This window comes from Cnephaeus nilssonii, assembly GCF_951640355.1.
Source record: "Cnephaeus nilssonii genome assembly, contig: SCAFFOLD_136, whole genome shotgun sequence".
NCBI classification, from domain to species: domain Eukaryota; kingdom Metazoa; phylum Chordata; class Mammalia; order Chiroptera; family Vespertilionidae; genus Cnephaeus; species Cnephaeus nilssonii.
In genome coordinates, this window is record NW_027645560.1 from 90 (window position 1) to 17,431 (window position 17,342).

General features: G+C 65.7%; 1 protein-coding gene across 1 annotated transcript in view; it reads left to right on the forward strand.

Annotated features, from left to right (window-relative positions):
• Nucleotides 1–221: 221 nt before the first annotated feature.
• Nucleotides 222–17,342, forward strand: part of LOC307096575 (uncharacterized protein) — a gene marked incomplete at its 5' end in the record, with an annotated part of 66,751 nt that continues 49,630 nt past the window's right edge. Inside the window, 2 exons of the mRNA XM_079800874.1 lie at nt 222–281; nt 14,398–14,465. Coding sequence (XP_079657000.1) covers nt 222–281; nt 14,398–14,465 — 128 coding nt within the window. The remainder of the gene's footprint in view (nt 282–14,397; nt 14,466–17,342) is intronic.

Here is a 17,342-nt window from a genome sequence, read left to right on the forward strand (position 1 = left end):
CCCCCTCCTCCTCCTCCCCCTCCTCCCCCTCCTCCTCCTCCTCCCCCTCTCCCTTCTCCCCCTTCCTCCTTCCCCTCCTCCCCCCTCCTCCTCCTCCTGCTCCTCCTCTTCCTCCTCCTCCTCTTCTTCCTCCCTGCTCCTCCTGCTCCCCCCTCCCCCTCCCCCCTCCTCCTCTCCTCTTCCTCCTCCTCCTCTCCCACTCCTCCTCCTCCTCCTCCAAGGTGCTGGGCGAGTGCATGGAGCGGCGGCCCCCGCGTCAGCAGGTCATCCCCACGTGGAGTGTGAGCTGTGCCTGCCTGCGCTGGCTGCCCAGGACATTGAGGCCGGACCCTCCCCGGATCATCCCCCAGGCAGGGCTGGGACACGGTGCCCAGAGCGGGCACAAGCCTCCCTGGGGCCACCAGCTTCTAATGAGCGGGGCCGCCAGTCCCTGACCGCCTGCCGGAGCCGTGTGCGCACCAGCGGGGCTGGGATTTCCGCAGGTTTTCCTTGTTTAGATGCATGGGCCTGGGGGGGGGGGTGGCGGGCGTTGGGCCCTGAGATGCCTGCTCTAGGCTGCAGGTTGGCGGGGGTGGGGGGGGGGGGCGGGCAGGAGAAGTTTGTGTTGAGAGGCAGCCGTCCATCTGGGACAGTTCCGGTAATTAGTCCTAACGAGGCTGAGATAGAATTAACACCTCGAGGAAAACTGTTTAAAATGAGGGTCCTTGGCAGCTCAGCTGATTAATTTTTTATTGGAAGATTATACATCAACACTATCGCAGGGAATGAGCTGGCCCATCATCACATGCGCTGTTTCCTCTCTCTCGCGTGCCAGCCTGCGGTGCCCATTGGCCGACTGAGGTGGGCTGCGTCTCGGTTTCCGCGGCACCCCAGCCGGTACCCGCCCGCACCCCCGGCCTGCGATTCCCCTGGGCAGTGGTCGGCAAACTCATTAGCCAACAGAGCCAAATATCAACAGCACAACGATTGAAATTTCTTTTGAGAGCCACATTTTTTAAACTTAAACTTCTAACGCCACTTCTTCAAAATAGACTCGCCCAGGCCGTGGTATTTTGTGGAAGAGCCACACGCAGGGGGCCAAAGAGCCACAGGTGGCTCGCGAGCTGCGGTTTGCCGACCACGGCTCTGGGTGAACAGACGGTGTCCGGTGTCCGTTCGTGCAGCCCCTCCGGCTGGGCCCTGGCTCCCTGCCTTCCCCTCGCTCTTCTGCACCGCGAGCGCCCGCCCCGTGCGCAATGACCTGTCGCTTCTTCAGTCACCTCCTGTGCCCTGTGCTTGCCTCCTTGCCCGCCTGCCCGGCGCAGTCCCCATCTCGTGTCGTCCGCTGGTGTCTCGGCCCCCAGGCGCTGCCCTGAGCTGGTTGGCTTTGGGGGGCGGGGAGGGAGGGGGCTGTGGGCTCCGCTGGGCTTGTGGTGCAGGGAACCATCCTCATCTGCCCCGCTCTGAGGCCGCTCCAGTGCCGGGTGCGCAGCGGGTGTGTGTGGAGCACGTCCTGCAGAGTCGGGCCCGGCCCCATAACCTACGGTCCACGGAGCCCTGATCAACCTGCTGCATTTCTGAAGAGGTTTGTGGGGGTTGTGCCACGTGTGTGCCAACTGCAGATTCCAAGGGCACAGCCCCCATCCTGCGTTTACGGAAGCTGTCTGTCCCCACGTGGTGGGTAGATGCCCACCAGATAGGCCTCCAAGACCCCGTCCCCGTGGGCTGCCTGTGTCCCGGGGGCTGCCTGTCCCGTGGGCTGCCTGTCCCGTGGGCTGCCTGTGCCGGGGGCTGCCTGTGCCGGGGGCTGCCTGTGCCGGGGGCTGCCTGTCCCGGGGGCTGCCTGTCCCGGGGGCTGCCTGTGCCGGGGGCTGCCTGTCCCGGGGGCTGCCTGTGCCGGGGGCTGCCTGTGCCGGGGGCTGCCTGTCCCGGGGGCTGCCTGTGCCGGGGGCTGCCTGTCCCGGGGGCTGCCTGTGCCGGGGGCTGCCTGTGCCGGGGGCTGCCTGTCCCGGGGGCTGCCTGTGCCGGGGGCTGCCTGTCCCGGGGGCTGCCTGTCCCGGGGGCTGCCTGTCCCGGGGGCTGCCTGTGCCGGGGGCTGCCTGTCCCGGGGGCTGCCTGTCCCGGGGGCTGCCTGTCCCGGGGGCTGCCTGTCCCGGGGGCTGCCTGTCCCGGGGGCTGCCTGTGCCGGGGGCTGCCTGTCCGGGGGCTGCCTGTCCCGGGGGCTGCCTGTGCCGGGGGCTGCCTGTCCCGGGGGCTGCCTGTCCCGGGGGCTGCCTGTGTCCCGTGGGCTGCCTGTGCCGGGGGCTGCCTGTCCCGGGGTCTGCCTGTCCCGGGGGCTGCCTGTGCCGGGGGCTGCCTGTGCCGGGGGCTGCCTGTGCCGGGGGCTGCCTGTCCCGGGGCTGCCTGTGCCGGGGGCTGCCTGTCCCGGGGGCTGCCTGTCCCGGGGGCTGCCTGTGTCCCGTGGGCTGCCTGTGCCGGGGTCTGCCTGTGCCGGGGGCTGCCTGTGCCGGGGGCTGCCTGTCCCGGGGGCTGCCTGTCCCGGGGTCTGCCTGTGCCGGGGGCTGCCTGTGCCGGGGGCTGCCTGTCCCGGGGGCTGCCTGTCCCGGGGGCTGCCTGTCCCGGGGTCTGCCTGTGCCGGGGGGCTGCCTGTGCCGGGGGCTGCCTGTCCCGGGGTCTGCCTGTGCCGGGGGCTGCCTGTGCCGGGGGCTGCTGTGCCGGGGGCTGCCTGTGCCGGGCGGGCTGCCTGTGCCGGGGGCTGCCTGTGCCGGGGTCTGCCTGTCCCGGGGGCTGCCTGTGCCGGGGGCTGCCTGTCCCGGGGGCTGCCTGTGCCGGGGCTGCCTGTCCCGGGGGCTGCCTGTGCCGGGGGCTGCCTGTGCCGGGGGCTGCCTGTCCCGGGGGCTGCCTGTCCCGGGGGCTGCCTGTGCCGGGCGGGCTGCCTGTGCCGGGGGCTGCCTGTGCCGGGGTCTGCCTGTCCCGGGGGCTGCCTGTGCCGGGGGCTGCCTGTCCCGGGGTCTGCCTGTGCCGGGGCTGCCTGTGCCGGGGGCTGCCTGTCCTGGGGGCTGCCTGTGCCGGGGTCTGCCTGTCCGGGGTCTGCCTGTGCCGGGGCTGCCTGTCCCGGGGGCTGCCTGTCCCGGGGGCTGCCTGTGCCGGGGTCTGCCTGTGCCGGGGGCTGCCTGTGCCGGGGGCTGCCTGTCCCGGGGGCTGCCTGTCCCGGGGGCTGCCTGTGCCGGGGTCTGCCTGTGCCGGGGGCTGCCTGTGCCGGGGGCTGCCTGTCCCGGGGGCTGCCTGTCCCGGGGGCTGCCTGTCCCGGGGGCTGCCTGTGCCGGGGGCTGCCTGTCCCGGGGGCTGCCTGTGCCGGGCGGGCTGCCTGTGCCGGGGGCTGCCTGTGCCGGGGTCTGCCTGTCCCGGGGGCTGCCTGTGCCGGGGTCTGCCTGTCCCGGGGGCTGCCTGTGCCGGGGTCTGCCTGTCCCGGGGTCTGCCTGTGCCGGGGCTGCCTGTGCCGGGGGCTGCCTGTCCCGGGGGCTGCCTGTCCCGGGGTCTGCCTGTCCCGGGGGCTGCCTGTGCCGGGGTCTGCCTGTCCCGGGGTCTGCCTGTGCCGGGGCTGCCTGTGCCGGGGGCTGCCTGTCCCGGGGTCTGCCTGTGCCGGGGCTGCCTGTCCCGGGGGCTGCCTGTGCCGGGGCTGCCTGTCCCGGGGGCTGCCTGTGCCGGGGGCTGCCTGTCCCGGGGGCTGCCTGTGCCGGGGCTGCCTGTGTGGCGTGGAGAGCCGTCCCTCACGGTTCCAGCCTGCAGCGCATCTAAAGAGGCTCCACTCTGTCCTCCTTGAGAACCTCAGGCCACTTCCCTGGTTTCCATGGCGATGTCAGCTTCCCGTCGGCCGCTCCTGAGGGATATGAATTCATTATTTCATACTTAGGCCGTGCACTCCGCCTGGCTCTGCCTCCAGACTTCGGTGTCTTGGTGGGACTATTTACGTATCGTCTGATGGGAGAGGAGTGGAGGGGGGGCTGGTTGCTTCCTTCTCCCCGGGGCCAGGGGCTGCGGCCTTCACGGAGGAGCCCCATCCTGCGGAGGCCGGTGCGGGCGATTTAGAATCCCCGGGAGCACCGAGCACCATGGCCGGGGCTGCCGATCTAATGACTTGGAGATGAGCTGAGCTGCCCAGGGCTCCGCCTCCGCACAGGCCCCGGAGACACGGGGTGGGGGTGCTGTCAGCTCGCTGCGGGTCCTGGTCCCGGCTCCTCCCTGAGCAGCTGCATAGCCGTGGGGTGTCTGAGCTGTGTCCTCATCGCTAAATAAAGTCTACCCTGCAGGGCGCACAGCAAGCCGGGGTGGCCACGAGAGTCGGTCACATAGGCAGCTGCCTGTGGGGTTCATCGCCCCGTTTTCTCTTACGGCGTCACCCGGCACCTCACGGGGTTTCTCAGCTTGGCCGTGGCGACGTGGGTCACTTTGCGTTTGTTCTTATGGGGCCGCCCTGTGCCCCGGCCTCTTCCCAATAGTGGCAGTGACCCCCGACATTGCCAAATGCCCCCCATCTGAGAACACTGCCCTGGCCTCGGGGCCCACCCTGGAGGGATGTCTGGGCAGCGTCCGCTAGCAGTGGCCGGCCTGGCTTCTCCTGCTGCCGTGCCGCCGTCCCGTCCTGCACCCCGGCCACGTGTGCCGCTAAGTGGTCATCAGCGTGGCAGTCATTCCCGGGGAAGACGAGCACGTGCACAGGCCTTTGCAGAAGCACGTGCTCACTGTCCTCGGAGTGGTGTGTCTGGGGCGTATGACACGTGTGTGTGTGTGTGTGTGTGTGTGTGTGTGTGTGTAACTTTCTAAGCAGATTGTTTCCGAAGCAGCTGCCCTCTGGCCACCCCTCCCTGAGCTGGGTGTGTTTCGGCTGCCCCTCCTCCTCGTCAGCGCGTGGTATTGTCAGGTCCACACGTGAGCCTCTGAGCAGTGCGTGGTGGTGGCGTGTGATTGAATGCACATTTCTCTGGTTCATGCCATTAGCATCTTCCCAGGCGCCTACGTGCCATGCATACTTTTCCGTTGGTAAAGGGGATGTTCAGTTGTGCGGGCCATTTTTATTGTCCCGTCTGCCTTCGTATTGCAGAATTTTTAGGATTTTTGTGTCCTGGATTTGAATCCTTTGCCAGAGGTGTATTTTGCAAACATTTCCTCCCAGGCTGCGGCTTATCTTTTCCACTTCTCCACGTTGTCGTTGGGGCAAAAGTTTTTTATATCGATGAAGTCTAATTCATCCGTATGTATAGACTAGAGGCCCGGTGCATGAAAATTCATGCACTGGATGGGGGGGGGGGGTCCCTCAGCCCGGCCTGCCCCCTCTCACAGTCCGGGAGCCCTCAGGGGCGGGAGGCAACCTGGTGATCAGGGGAAGGCGATGCCCCATCACACCTCTGCTGCTGCCACTGCCGGCAGTGCAAGCCTCGGGCGGCCCTGGGCGGCTGAGGGGCTGAGAGGACTGGGCGCCGCCATCTTGTGGCTGTGGGCGCCACCATCTTTGAGGGTGTGGCAGTCAGTTAGCATATTCCCTCCTTATTGGCTGTGGGTGCCGCCATCTTTGCGATGGTGTGAGGGTTAATTAGCACATTCCCTCTTTATTAGATAGGATGTTTTTTGTCCATGCTTTTACGTCTTACCTAAGAGCCTTTGACCAACCCAGAGCCATTGAGGTGTCTCCGCTGTTTTATGTGTTGTAGGGTGTGTGTGGAGGTCTGTCTAGGACCCGTTTTGAGTTGATGTCTGTCTGTGGTGCAGGCATGGCTTCGAATGCTGACACGCAGATATGTTAGCCCAGCCCCGCGCTGGGGACAGTGATGGGAGACAGGTTACGCCTCCGGCCCACGGTCTGACTCCCGGGGGAGGGAAGGCTCACAAAGCCACCGGGCCGTGGTCTCAGCGGGACCTGCACCGCCGGCCTCGCCTCTGAACGCCGAGGCCACGTGTGGTGGGTGCCCGCGTGATCCTGCCGGGTGTGCGCGTCACTGGCTCCCGCCGCTGCTCCCTGCGGGCAGGGTTCTCCATCCTGGCCTTTTTCTCTGTGAGCTGGATGGACATGGCTGTTTTAGCCCAGATGTGGGGGCGGCAGGGGCTCCTTCACCCCAGCGGGCGGGCGCCCCGCACCACAGCTGGGGATGCAGCCAGGCGGGCCCAGAAGTTTCCATGTGGAGCGGGTTTGACAGATCTGCCCTACACCATGTCACCCTGTGAAGGCAGCGGGAGGTACAATTCAGCCACATGTTCGGGTCCCTGCAGAATTGTCCCCGTCCTCGTCCTCGGAGGAGGATACAGCGGCTGTCCCTCCTCCCCCAACCTCCCCCCCGCGCCGCCCCGCCGCCCCGCCGGGAGGGCTCGTCATCAGATTCGGGGGGAGAGCTTGCTGTATCCTCCCACCATTTCCTCCCCTCCAGGCAAGCTCCCTGCGCATCTCCCTCTCATGGCATGAGATGTGTTTCTTCTCTGCTTTTAGCTAGAATGCCTTAGCCCAGTGGTCGGCAAACTCCTTAGTCCACAGAGCCAAATATCAACAGTACAATGATTGAATTTTTAAAAAAATATATTTCATTGATTTTTTTACCGAGAGGAAGGGAGAGGGATAGAGAGTTAAAAACATCGATGAGAGAGAAACTTCGATCAGCTGCCTCCTGCACACTCGCTACTGGGGATGTGCCCGCAACCAAGGTACATGCCCTTGACCGGAATCGAACCTGGGACCCTTGAGTCCGCAGGCCGACGCTCTATCCACTGAGCCAAACTGGTTAGGGCTGAAATTTCTTTTGAGAGCCACATTTTTTAAACTTAAACTTCTTCCAACGCCACTTCTTCAAAATAGACTTGCCCAGGCCGTGGTATTTTGTGGAAGAGCCACATTCAAGGGGCCAAAGAGCCGCATGTGGCTCGCGAGCCGCGGTTTGCCGACCACGGCCTTAGACGAAGCGGAAATACTCAGAGACGCCAGGGTCATGTTTCCTCATTTGAAAATGAAACCCGTTTGATTGGTGACCGTGACCTGGAATGGAATGAACATCTCTGGTGAAATACTGGGTCGCTTCGCCTGGCTAAGCTGTATTGTTGGGGGTCTATTCAGACAAGTCGAGCACGTTTGTGGGTGCCTTCCCTTCCCCGCTGCTGGGAGAACCCCTGTGTGCCAGGCCTTGCCCAGGGCACCCCAGGCCGTGGCCTGTGTCCACTGCCCCCCGCAGGCCCGCTCCCCACGCCGATGTCAGTGGCGGCTGGGAAGGAGCCGAGGCCTGCCCGCCAGGTTCGCGCGGTCTGCGACGGCTCAGTGAGAGGGTGACGTCCCTCCTGCCCCCTGCTCCACCGTGGACGCAGGCTTTTTATTGACCTTGGCCGAGGCAGGCAGGCAGAGCAGGGAGCCTCGGATTAGATCCGCTCGATGCTCCATATCATCGAATCTGGATCAGTCGGCATGTCAATCACCCACAGGTAAGGCAGGAGCGTGCGGCCAGCATGGGATTCCGTTGCCCTCTGACCCTGCGCCGGGGAGGGTGGCTGAGGGGCTGGGCTGGGGGGAGGCAGATTCGAGAACGAGCCATCTCTCATGAGGACTGCTTTGAAAATAAGGATTCTTTCAGAAACCTCACGTGGGCCGAGGTTTAGTCCTTCATTGATGGGTTTGTAGCAAGTTCAGTGGGAGCTGGGCCACCTGAGCCCTGGCCAGGGGAGAGGGAGGTCAGGTGTCCACAGGGGTGGCCACGGGGAGCAGACGCAGCCCATGTGGTCCCCCAGGCAGGGAGACAGGTTCGGCCAAACCTGCGGAGGGGCTGTGGCAGGTGGGGAGCTCCCCGTCACATGGGGTATGCAAGCTCAGAGGCCCGCTGGCTGGGGTGCTGCGACGGCAGTGACGCGGGAATGAGAAGCACAGGTATTAGTCGCCCCACTAAGCCGCCTTCTCGCCACAGGAGGCGGGTGCTGTGGGGTCCCCTTGACGGGCGGGACGCCCACGCCTGGAGAGGTGGCAGCGTGCCGCGCCGGCTCCCAGCGGGGCAGAACCCGTTTCTGCAGCGGCCAGGGGCTCTCTAGAAGCGGCCTCCTGGTTTGCAGGGTTCACGCAGAGACCTCGGCAGAGACCGCGTTCCTTCAGGCCGCGGCGCTTAGGGGATGCGGAGGACAGCCGCGGGCACCGCCAGCTGTCATTCCAAAGACGCCTTCTGCCAGTGCTCGACTTTCACGGCACGGCTGTGGCTGTTAGCCGCTCTGGGCCCGGTCCCCCTCCCGGTCTGTGGCTGCATTCTGCCCTCCTGCTGCCCAGCCCCGCCGGGGCGGGATGGGGGGGGGGGGCAGCAGACGTCTGCCGTCACAGGTCCCACGCCGCGTATTTCTCAGGCGAGGCCACTTCCAGAGCCGCGTGAGCACCAGCGCGCCCGGGAGGCCGTCTCTGCAGGTGTCAAGGGGACAGGCTCCCTCGGGGTCACGATCTCGTGGCCACCAGGGTCATGGCTGCCGTGTGTCCGAAAGCCCAGGTGAGGGCCTACGAGGCCGCGGCCCCTGTGCTCAGAGGCACACGCCACTCCAGCAGGGGTTCGGGCTCTGCGGGAGCCTCGCCTAAGCCGCTCGGCGAGGAGGGCCGCTCCCCGCGTGCTGGCTCTCCCCGAGCCCACGGCGCCGGGGCTTTACCGATTGGCATCCTCCGGGGGGCCTTGCTCTCAGCCTGGTTTTGCTCAGAAGCTGCAGTTGCTGGCAGCTCTCCACAGTCTCACCCGCGTTTCCCGTCGTGGGAGTCGCGTTTGCGAGGGAGTGAGCTCCCCGTCCCTGGATTCCTGGCTCACTGCCGGGAGGAGCTGGGCGGGAGTTTCTGCCGTCGGGGAAGCTGGGGTTTTCTAAGGTGCGGGATTCGGCAGCTGGGCGGGTCAGGACAGGAGCTGAGTGGGGGGTGGCGGGGTCGTGGTCCTCAGGACCTCACTGCCAGGAAGGGGTCTGGGCGTGGGCACACCCGGGGAGGGCAGCACCGTCCTCCTCACCTGCCTTTGGGCGACGTTACCGGCTGCACAGAGGTCCCGTGTGGCAGCTCCCGGCTGTCCCCAGGCTTCACGGCCCAGCGAGGCCCCGAGACCAGGCGCCTCCTGAGAGGCCCACACCGGTCAGGACCCCGAGAGTGTGGAGCTGATTTTCTGCTCGCCCCCCGGGAACGGGAAGGGCTTACTGGCCCAGAGACTGGCGCCTGTGCTGCTGGGCCTGTGTGACCCTGAGCTTCGCAGCAGCGCCCCCTACAGGACAGTGTCAAAGCCACTGCGCTGGGGCAGGGAGGAGTCCCGGCCACCTGCTTTGGAGAGCCAGGTGCCAGAGGGTGTGGGGGACTGACCGCAGGCCCATCCAGAGTGGGGGACGGCGGGGGGTAGCAGGGGGCGGCGGGGTCCGTGGCTCCGGCAGACACAGGCTCCACGCCAGGGCCCACAGACATTTAGGGACCCACAAAAATGTTTTAATTTCCTTTAAGATGAGAAGAAAAATAAATTTCTAGGTCAAGGAAACCATTTGGTAGATGATAGGAATACGTTCTTCTCTCTACCAATGCAACCCTAAGATACCATCGTTAATATTCTTATGGAGCGAGTGGCCCCGCAAACCCCCGAGGCCTCCACCCCCCGGAAGTCGGCTTGCACCCCAAATGGCTAAGGGGGTGGGTCCAGACACAGGGACAGGACTTCCCGTCCTTTTCTCCGGCGCTCAGGGGACGAGGAATCGGTCTGTGTGACCCTGAGCTCAGTGGGCCCCCCAGCCCTCTTCCCGAGCCCGCGTGTGACCCCCAGGCCCCTGCTCTCCCGGCAGCCCCGAGACTGGCCTTCGGGGTGCCGGCTGGCCGGTCAGGCCCAGGGACGTGGCTCAGGGCTGCTGTGGCCTGACCTCGGCCTCCCCCAGCCTCCCTCTCTCCTCACCGGCCTTGTCTTTGTCCCCAGCTCCTCCGTGCCGATGTGACAGCCTCATTTCCAAAGAGGAGTTCTTGGGAGACACGAGCATGTGGCTCTGTGGCTGCGGACGGGCGGGGAGGGCCCTGGAGCCTGGGCGGGCGGGTTCTGGTTTAAAACCGGGATCAGCCATTCCAGGAGGTGCCGGGCACTTCGTATGCTGCCTGTCGTGTGGCAGGGACCACATCAGTTGGTCCATCACCGTCATTGCCGTAACCAGCTCCGACGAGGCCCGCTTCCCCAGGGGGAGGACCTGGCCACTTCATTAGTAACGGACTGCGGTGACTATTAAAGAGGCGCCGTGGCGAAATGAGAATGCGGTCAGGTTATGGGACAGGGAGAGTGAATGCTGTTTTCCCGGGCCCGCCGGGGTGGAAAGCCCGCCCTCACCCGCCTGTTAAAGCCACGCTCTCCCCGAACAGACTCGCTGTGAACGTGCCGCCCCCACAGGCCACCGGCGCCCCCGCGGGGGCTTCTGTGGGCTGCCCGGGATGGGTGGGCCTTGGCGGAGCTCGGCGCTCGCTCTGTTTTTTAAACACCGGGTTTCGTGCCTCTGAGAGGCGCCTGATGGAGGGGCTGGGCTGTCCCTGTCTCAGCCCAGGGCGGGGCCCCAGAATTTCCTGTGGTGGAACCTGAGGAGGGAGTCAGTGGGGTGCTCTGGGGAGCCTCCCACCCTCTTCGGAGTCCGGCCAGCTCAGAGCGCATGGACTCGGGGGCAGTGTCCAGGGCGCCTGCTGGTGGAGCCCCGGGGCCGGGGGGGGGGAGGCAGGCCTGCCAGTTCCCAGCTGTGTCACCCAGCAGGCTGAGCCTCAGTGACCTCATCCGGAAGATGGGCGCGTGCCGGTGTCCGTGTCCTGGGGCCGCCCTGTGGATCACCACAAGCAGAGCGGTTAAACCACAGACTCCGATCACCTCCAGGTCTGCAGCCACAAGTCCAAGTTCACGGTGGTTCCCTGTGGGCCGAGAGGGCGAGGCTGCCCCTGGCCGGTCCCCCAGCTCCGGCGGCTTCGGCGGCTGTGGGCGCCGTCTTGTCCCTGGGCTCCACGCTGTCCTCCCTTCCCGTTGGTAAGGACACCAGTCACTGGATCATGGGATGAACTCGCTTCGATTTCCCTAGTTTTAAACAAGGCCCAGCCCCGGGGTCAGGACCGCTCACCTTTTTGGGGCACATGAGTCAGCCCATGACAGGATGACCAGGTGGTCACGTGCGGCAGCAGAGGTGTGGTGGGGTCCCGCTAGGCGCCGGCGTGTCCAGGAGTCAGCCCGTGTGCGCGGCGGCCTCGAGGCCGCGTCCCTCAGTCGTTCTCACGGAGCCCGTTGGCTGCCCGCGGGCTCTCGGAGGACAGACAGACGGCCACGCCGCCATCTGCATGGGAACGGGGAAGCGAACGGGAGAGCTGGGCTCCTGGCGGGCGGCGGGAGGGTGCTGCCTCCAGCCCCACAGCCCCACCGCAGCCGGGGACCCCCAAGGCCGAGGAAAGCCGTCGGGGCGCATGTCCGGTGCTGGCCCGGGGAGTGGGGGGCGGCCGGCGCTGGGGTCTGTTCGGGGGGTGGCAGCTCGGGGCCCGGCCACTGGGCTCCTGTGGAGGCTGCAGCGCGGGGAGGGGGTTTGCTCACGCGGGAAGCGCACTTCTCCTGAAGGGGGGCTGCCAGCCGAGAGGGCGTGGCCCTGTGGGCACTGAGGGATGCCATCTGGGCCTCAGTGGCTCAGAGCCTGTGCCCCGCAGCCATGGGCTGAGTTATGGAGGGGAGGGGCCGTTATTGGTCGCGCCCTCCTCGGTGCCAGGCGCTCACACATGCTGGCACACGCCATCCTCCCGGCCGCCCGGGGACGGCAGCCCCCTCCTCCAGGGCTGCAGGTGAAGAGGCGATGCCAGAGCGAGAAGGGTGCCCAGTGCCAAGCCTCGATTCTGTGTGGCGTCCCTCCTGCCCCGCACGGAGGGAGACCAGGAAACTGGGGCGATGGAGCTCGAAGGTCTGACCCCAAACCCAGCGCAGAGGAGCCCCTCCGGCCACCCGCTGTGGAGTCGGGGGCACTGGCCAGGGCTCCCCAGCGCTGGCCCAGTTGGGCAGCTCCTAGTCTCTGCCTGGGGCAGGCAGGCCCCCCGGTCCCCAAATGCTCATCAGCTCGGTGGGTGAAGGTGGCGCCACTCTGTCCTCCTGCGTGGAGAGAGGGCGCGTCCCCTCCAGGAAGAGGGTGATGGGATGGGAGCCCAGCGCCATCGCTGCTGCCTGGCTTCGTTGCCTCAGTCCCGAGGATGCAGCTCGGGACAGAAACCGAGGCCAGTCCCTGCCCAAAGGGCTCCTTATCCGCTGACGAAGCGGCTCTGTGAGCTGTGGGGGAGGGGACAGGGCCTGGGGAGGGGAGGGGACACTGAACCCAGGGGCGGGGTCTGGGAGGCTTCCTGGAGGCGGCGTCAGGTAGACTGAGGTCTGAGAGTTGAGTAGGAAGTAGGGGGGAGGTTGGGGGCAGGGTCCCAGGTGAGGAGCAGCTTTGCGGGGCCTGGAATGGCCGGAGCTTAGAAGGGAGGGGGCCAAGAGGGGACTGCCACGCAGTGTGAGCAGGAGGGGCGGTCCCGCTCGGTGACGGCAGCGGCAGAGTTAGGCCCTTTGGGCAGAAGTCGTGCCAAGTGAGGGAGGAGACCCGGGCCCCGGTGTGCCAGCGGAGGGCGCCTGAGGCGGTGCCTGACCAGGACGGGTTGAGGGTTTCACTCCTGATGGACCCGGGGTCCCTTCCAGCGGTCTCTGGCTCCTCGAAGCCCCGGGCGCGGCGGGGCTGCCGAGTGGGAATCAATAGGTTAAAAGGCCCTTGTCTCCCACGTCGGCCGGTCCTCGGCCTCCGTCTGCAGAGCACGCGGTGAGGCCTCGCGGCTGCGGGGCCGGCGGAGGGAACCGCTTTGCTCCCAGCGGGAGGGCCCGCGCTGAGCGTGGTTTTTCATCATCGCTGCCTCCGACCCTCCCGTCCCCTCGGTGCCATCCCTCCTCACAGCTCGCTCTCCTCACCAGCACGCCGAGCAGAGACCTGTCTGCTCCCGGGACGGAGCCAATCGGCGGTGTTGGTGTGGTGACCCCACATTAGCCAGGCTGAGGGCTGCTCTGGGGACCAGGGGTGCTCCCACTGTACCTCCCGGGTTCCCATGGCAACCGGAGTGTTAGGAGGGGCCGCGGGGGCAGCGAGTGAAAGGAGATTTGACGGGCAGGGAAGTGCAGCGGCTGGCAGGTACCCGGAAACGGCTGTGCCCCCCCGCCCCCAGGGGAATCCTCCTGTCCTCGCTGCTCGGGTGTTTGTTTTGAAGAACTCGGGTGCTCTCAAACACGCATGTTTTCATTCTTATAAACAGCCGCGCTTTTTGCACAGGCCTGCCGTGACAACTGCTGTTGGGTAGGGCCTAGGGTGGGGGGAATGGTTGTAAAAACAATGAAGAGTGTGTGTGTGTGCTGCATGTGTGCATGTGCGTGTCGTGTGTGTGCTGCATGTGTGCATGCGCTCTGCGTGTGCACTGTGTGTGCATGCGTATGTGTGTGCGCATGTGTGCATGTGCTGTGCGTGTGCTTTGTGGGTGTGTGCTGCGTGTGCGTGTATGCATGTGTATGTGCTCTATGTGTGTGCATGTGTATGTGTGTGTGGTGTGTGCTACATGTGCATGTGTATGTGTGTGCTCTGTGTGTGCGTGCCCATGCATGTGTATGTGTGTGCTCTCTGTGTGCATGTGTATGTGTGTGCTCTGTGTGCACTCTGTGTGCTGCGTGCGTGTGCACATGCGTGTGTATGTGTGCGCACTGTGGTGACCTTTGGCCTGGCCCCAGCCATCTGGCTGTCTGGCTGCCTGGCTGCCTGGCTGCCTGGCTGCCTGGCTGTCTGGCTGCCTGGCTGTCTGGCTGTCTGGCTGCCTGGCTGCCTGGCTGTCTGGCTGTCTGGCTGTCTGGCTGTCTGGCTGTCTGGCTGCCTGGCTTGCCCTCCCCAACCCGCTGTCTGGGCTCTGCCCTCAGCGCCGGCCATTCCGGGCAAAGTCCTGACACCCCCCGCTGGACCTGCGCTGGGCTTGGGGCAGCCCCTGTGGCAGCAGCCGGCCGGTGTCCCGGGTTCTCCAAGGTGCCAGGCGGGCAGAGCCCCAGCTTCGGACGCTTGGCCAGGTGCGTCCTGTACTCACCCTGGGACCACTGCCTTGGCGGGCCCTTTGACCTCAGCGGGCCCTTTGACCTCAGCTGGAGATTGTCCAGGGCTGGGTGTGAATTGTTCCCGCTGAGTGGAAGCTACTGGGCGACCTCATAGGACCGGGATGTCCTTCGAAGGGCAGGAGCGAGGGGTCAGGGCCCTCACCAGCTCCTGTCTGTGCCCCGTGTGCAGGCGGCCGAGCCTGGGGATGCCGGCTGAGGGGGGGCAGCCGATACCCGAGACCCCAGCCTGGGGGGGGGGTCATTGCATCCTTCCCTGGGAACCTGGACACCCACTGATTTCTGCCTCTTCCTGTTGCCACCACAGGTGATCTTGATCCTGACCAAGTACTACCACGCAGATGCAGAGAAGGTGCTGGAAAGCTCTCTGTGGCGGTAAGTCAGCCCGAGGGGTCCTTTCTCCTGGCGTCTCCGAGGGGTGCAGCCCTGCGTGTGGGCGGCCTGGCGGCCGGTCTCCGCTGGAAAAGGCGAATGGGAGGGGCTGGGAGCAGAGGAGGCGCGTGGCCGGTGGGCGCACAGCCTGCGGACAGGCAGCTCAGGACTGCGCCGTCGTCTGGTGCTTCCTGCGTCTCCCGCTCGCCCTCCGGAGGCAGGCTCGCCGTGGGAGCCCAGGTGGGTCCCGCTCCCTGGGCTCCGAGCTCCGGGCACAGCTCCTGGGTCCCGCCTCCCGCCGATGGCCTCATTGCCGGCGGCTCCCTTTCCGCCAGGCTCAGCCGAAAGGCCTGGCAAACGGAGACCCAGGCCGCGGAGGTGTTCGTGGTGAAACGTGACCGTGGTCCGAGCGCTCGGCGGCCGAGGGGACGCGCCGGGAGGTCAGCGCCCTCAGTTTACACCTGCTCCCCGAGGCGCCGGAGGGGCGGCGGGCGCCCGGCCGCTGTGGCTTCACCGGTCCCCCCCCCTCTCCCCCCCCCCGCCGGGGCAGGGACTGTGTTCTCCGCGGGCCACACCGCTCCCCGTCCTCACGGAACCATCTTGGTTCCCACGACGTGTTGCCTGAGGAATAACTCACTGCTTCTTCTATTTGACATCCATTCACGACCCCGCAGCCGCTGGCCGGACGCCGGGCTGGGCCAGCAACGTGGGCCGGTGGGTTTCGGCTCTGGCTCGGCCGTTGGCGCCAGGGCTCACGATGCGCAGGTTCCTGCTGGGCCGCCTGGTGCCGGGAAGGTGTTGAAATCCGCCTGGAGCTGGGCCCGCTCTGCGGGGTCAGGAATTGCTGTTTGTCCTGGTTGGTTTTCGTTGAGCCTCGAAGCAGCTCGCCCGCCAGGAGAGGCCGGAGGGAGGCTCTCGGGTGGTCCCTGCGGGGGTGGGTCAGCGGTTTGTTGTTGGACGGGAGTGGACACGGTGTGAGCGCCCCGGTTCTAGCGCGTTCTGTTCTCCTGGCCGCTCTGTGAGGTTGTGGTCCAGGCTCAGCGTCGGGGGAGGCGCCTGGGGAGGGGCCCCTCTTTTTAAAAAAATAGGCGTTTTTTTTATTGATCTCCGAGAGGAAGGGAGAGGGAGCGATAGAAACATCAATGATGAGAGAGAGTCATGGACCGGCCGCCTCCTGCACGCCCCGCACTGGGGATCCAGCCCACAACCCGGGCCTGTGCCCTGACCGGGAATATAACCGTGACCTCCTGGTTCATAGATTGACACTCAACCACTGAGCCCCGCCGGCCGGGCACGGGGGGCCCTCTGGGAGGGAGGTGGTCCGAGGATGGGTCCCCCTGGCTGCAGAGTGGACAGAGACCCTGGAGTCCTGTCTCCCCTTGAGTGGATCCTGAGCCCCTTGTTCGCCCCACTCCTGCGTGCCGGCGTCTGAAGGGCCGAGGCATCCAGAAGGCCGGGTCCGGCAGCTCCTCAGCGCAGCGAGACGGGGAATGAGCGGACCTGGAACGTTGTCAGAATGGCGCACGGTCCTTCCCGGTGTGACCTGTCCTACCCGGACGGAGTTGGGTGTGGTTAGACTTGGCTGCGGGTCCTTGTGGGAGCCGGGGAGGCGGGGGTGGGGACTGACCTGGGCCAGCCGCGTGGCCTGGGGACCTGGACTCCTTGTATATGGGCTTCGGGCTCAGGATTCATCAGAAGCAGGTTGGGGGAGCCTGACCCTGACCCTGACCCTGACCCTGACCCTAGCAGGGCTCCTTCTCCCCCTGGAGCCTCAGTCTCCTTACCCGTGAGGGGGATAAACACCCCGCGTGGGAGGCTGTGAGGACGGAGGGAGAGAGCAGATGACACGTCCCTGGAACAGCGCACCGTCTAAATTTAGCTTTTCGCCGAGCAAACCAACAGATTCTAATTTCCCATGTTCCTCTCTCACCGCGTCTCTATGCTCAGACGCTTCCTCTCCTTTATTAACAATGCTGGCAGGAGCATCACTCATTTCCAGAAAGTTCCCCACCGCCCACCCGCTGGGTGCAATGACTCTTTGTTTATTTTATCTTCCCCCCGCTCTAATCCGCACTCGAGGACATGTCTTTATTGATTTTTAGAGAGAGGAAGGGAGAGAGAGAGAGGAACATCAATATCGACAGTTTGCATCCCGTACTCGCCCTGATGAGGAATCGAACCCACAACCTTTGGTGCATGGACGATGCTCCGCCCGCCTGAGCCGCCCGGCCAGGGCCGTCTTACCTTCTTGCTGCTGCCAGGCCTGTGTCGTCAGACCCAGCGCAGTGTCTCTGTTCTTCTTCCCCTGATACGGAGAATGCCTGCATTACCCTTTTCTTACCACCTTGTTCCGGCCCCTGGAGCCGGCTCATCCGAATGCTTAGCTCTGTTGCCGCCATAAAAAATGCAGGCGTGTCGCTCGCCTTCTCCCGGTCCCTGGCCGAGTCCGGGGAGTCTGACAGCGCCGCGTGCGGGAGCAGATTGATGGTGGCCCTTGCGGACCGCCTTGCTTTTCAGGAGGAAAGCAGGCCTGGCCTGGGGCAGTGCCCGCCTCCGGCTGCGGGGCCTGACCGCTCTCGACAGTAACCTCAGGGCCAGACGGGCTGTGGCGTGGCTCTCACCCGCACCCCTGGCTCCCGGGCCCGGTGCGGGCGCGCAGCCCGTGTTCATTACTCGTCACACTTCCTCTGGTGACCGCTCTCTGCTCGGCCCCACTCTCCCTGGGGACCCGCGGGAAGTGTTTCCAAGTGGAACACCGCCTTGGTCTCTGCAGGGGATGCCCCCGCCCCGTCGGCCGTTTCAGGCCCTGGGGGTGGCGGCCAGCCTGGGGGGCGGGGTGGGGGCCAGGAGCGCAGAGCTGGTCCGATGCTGTGAGATGAG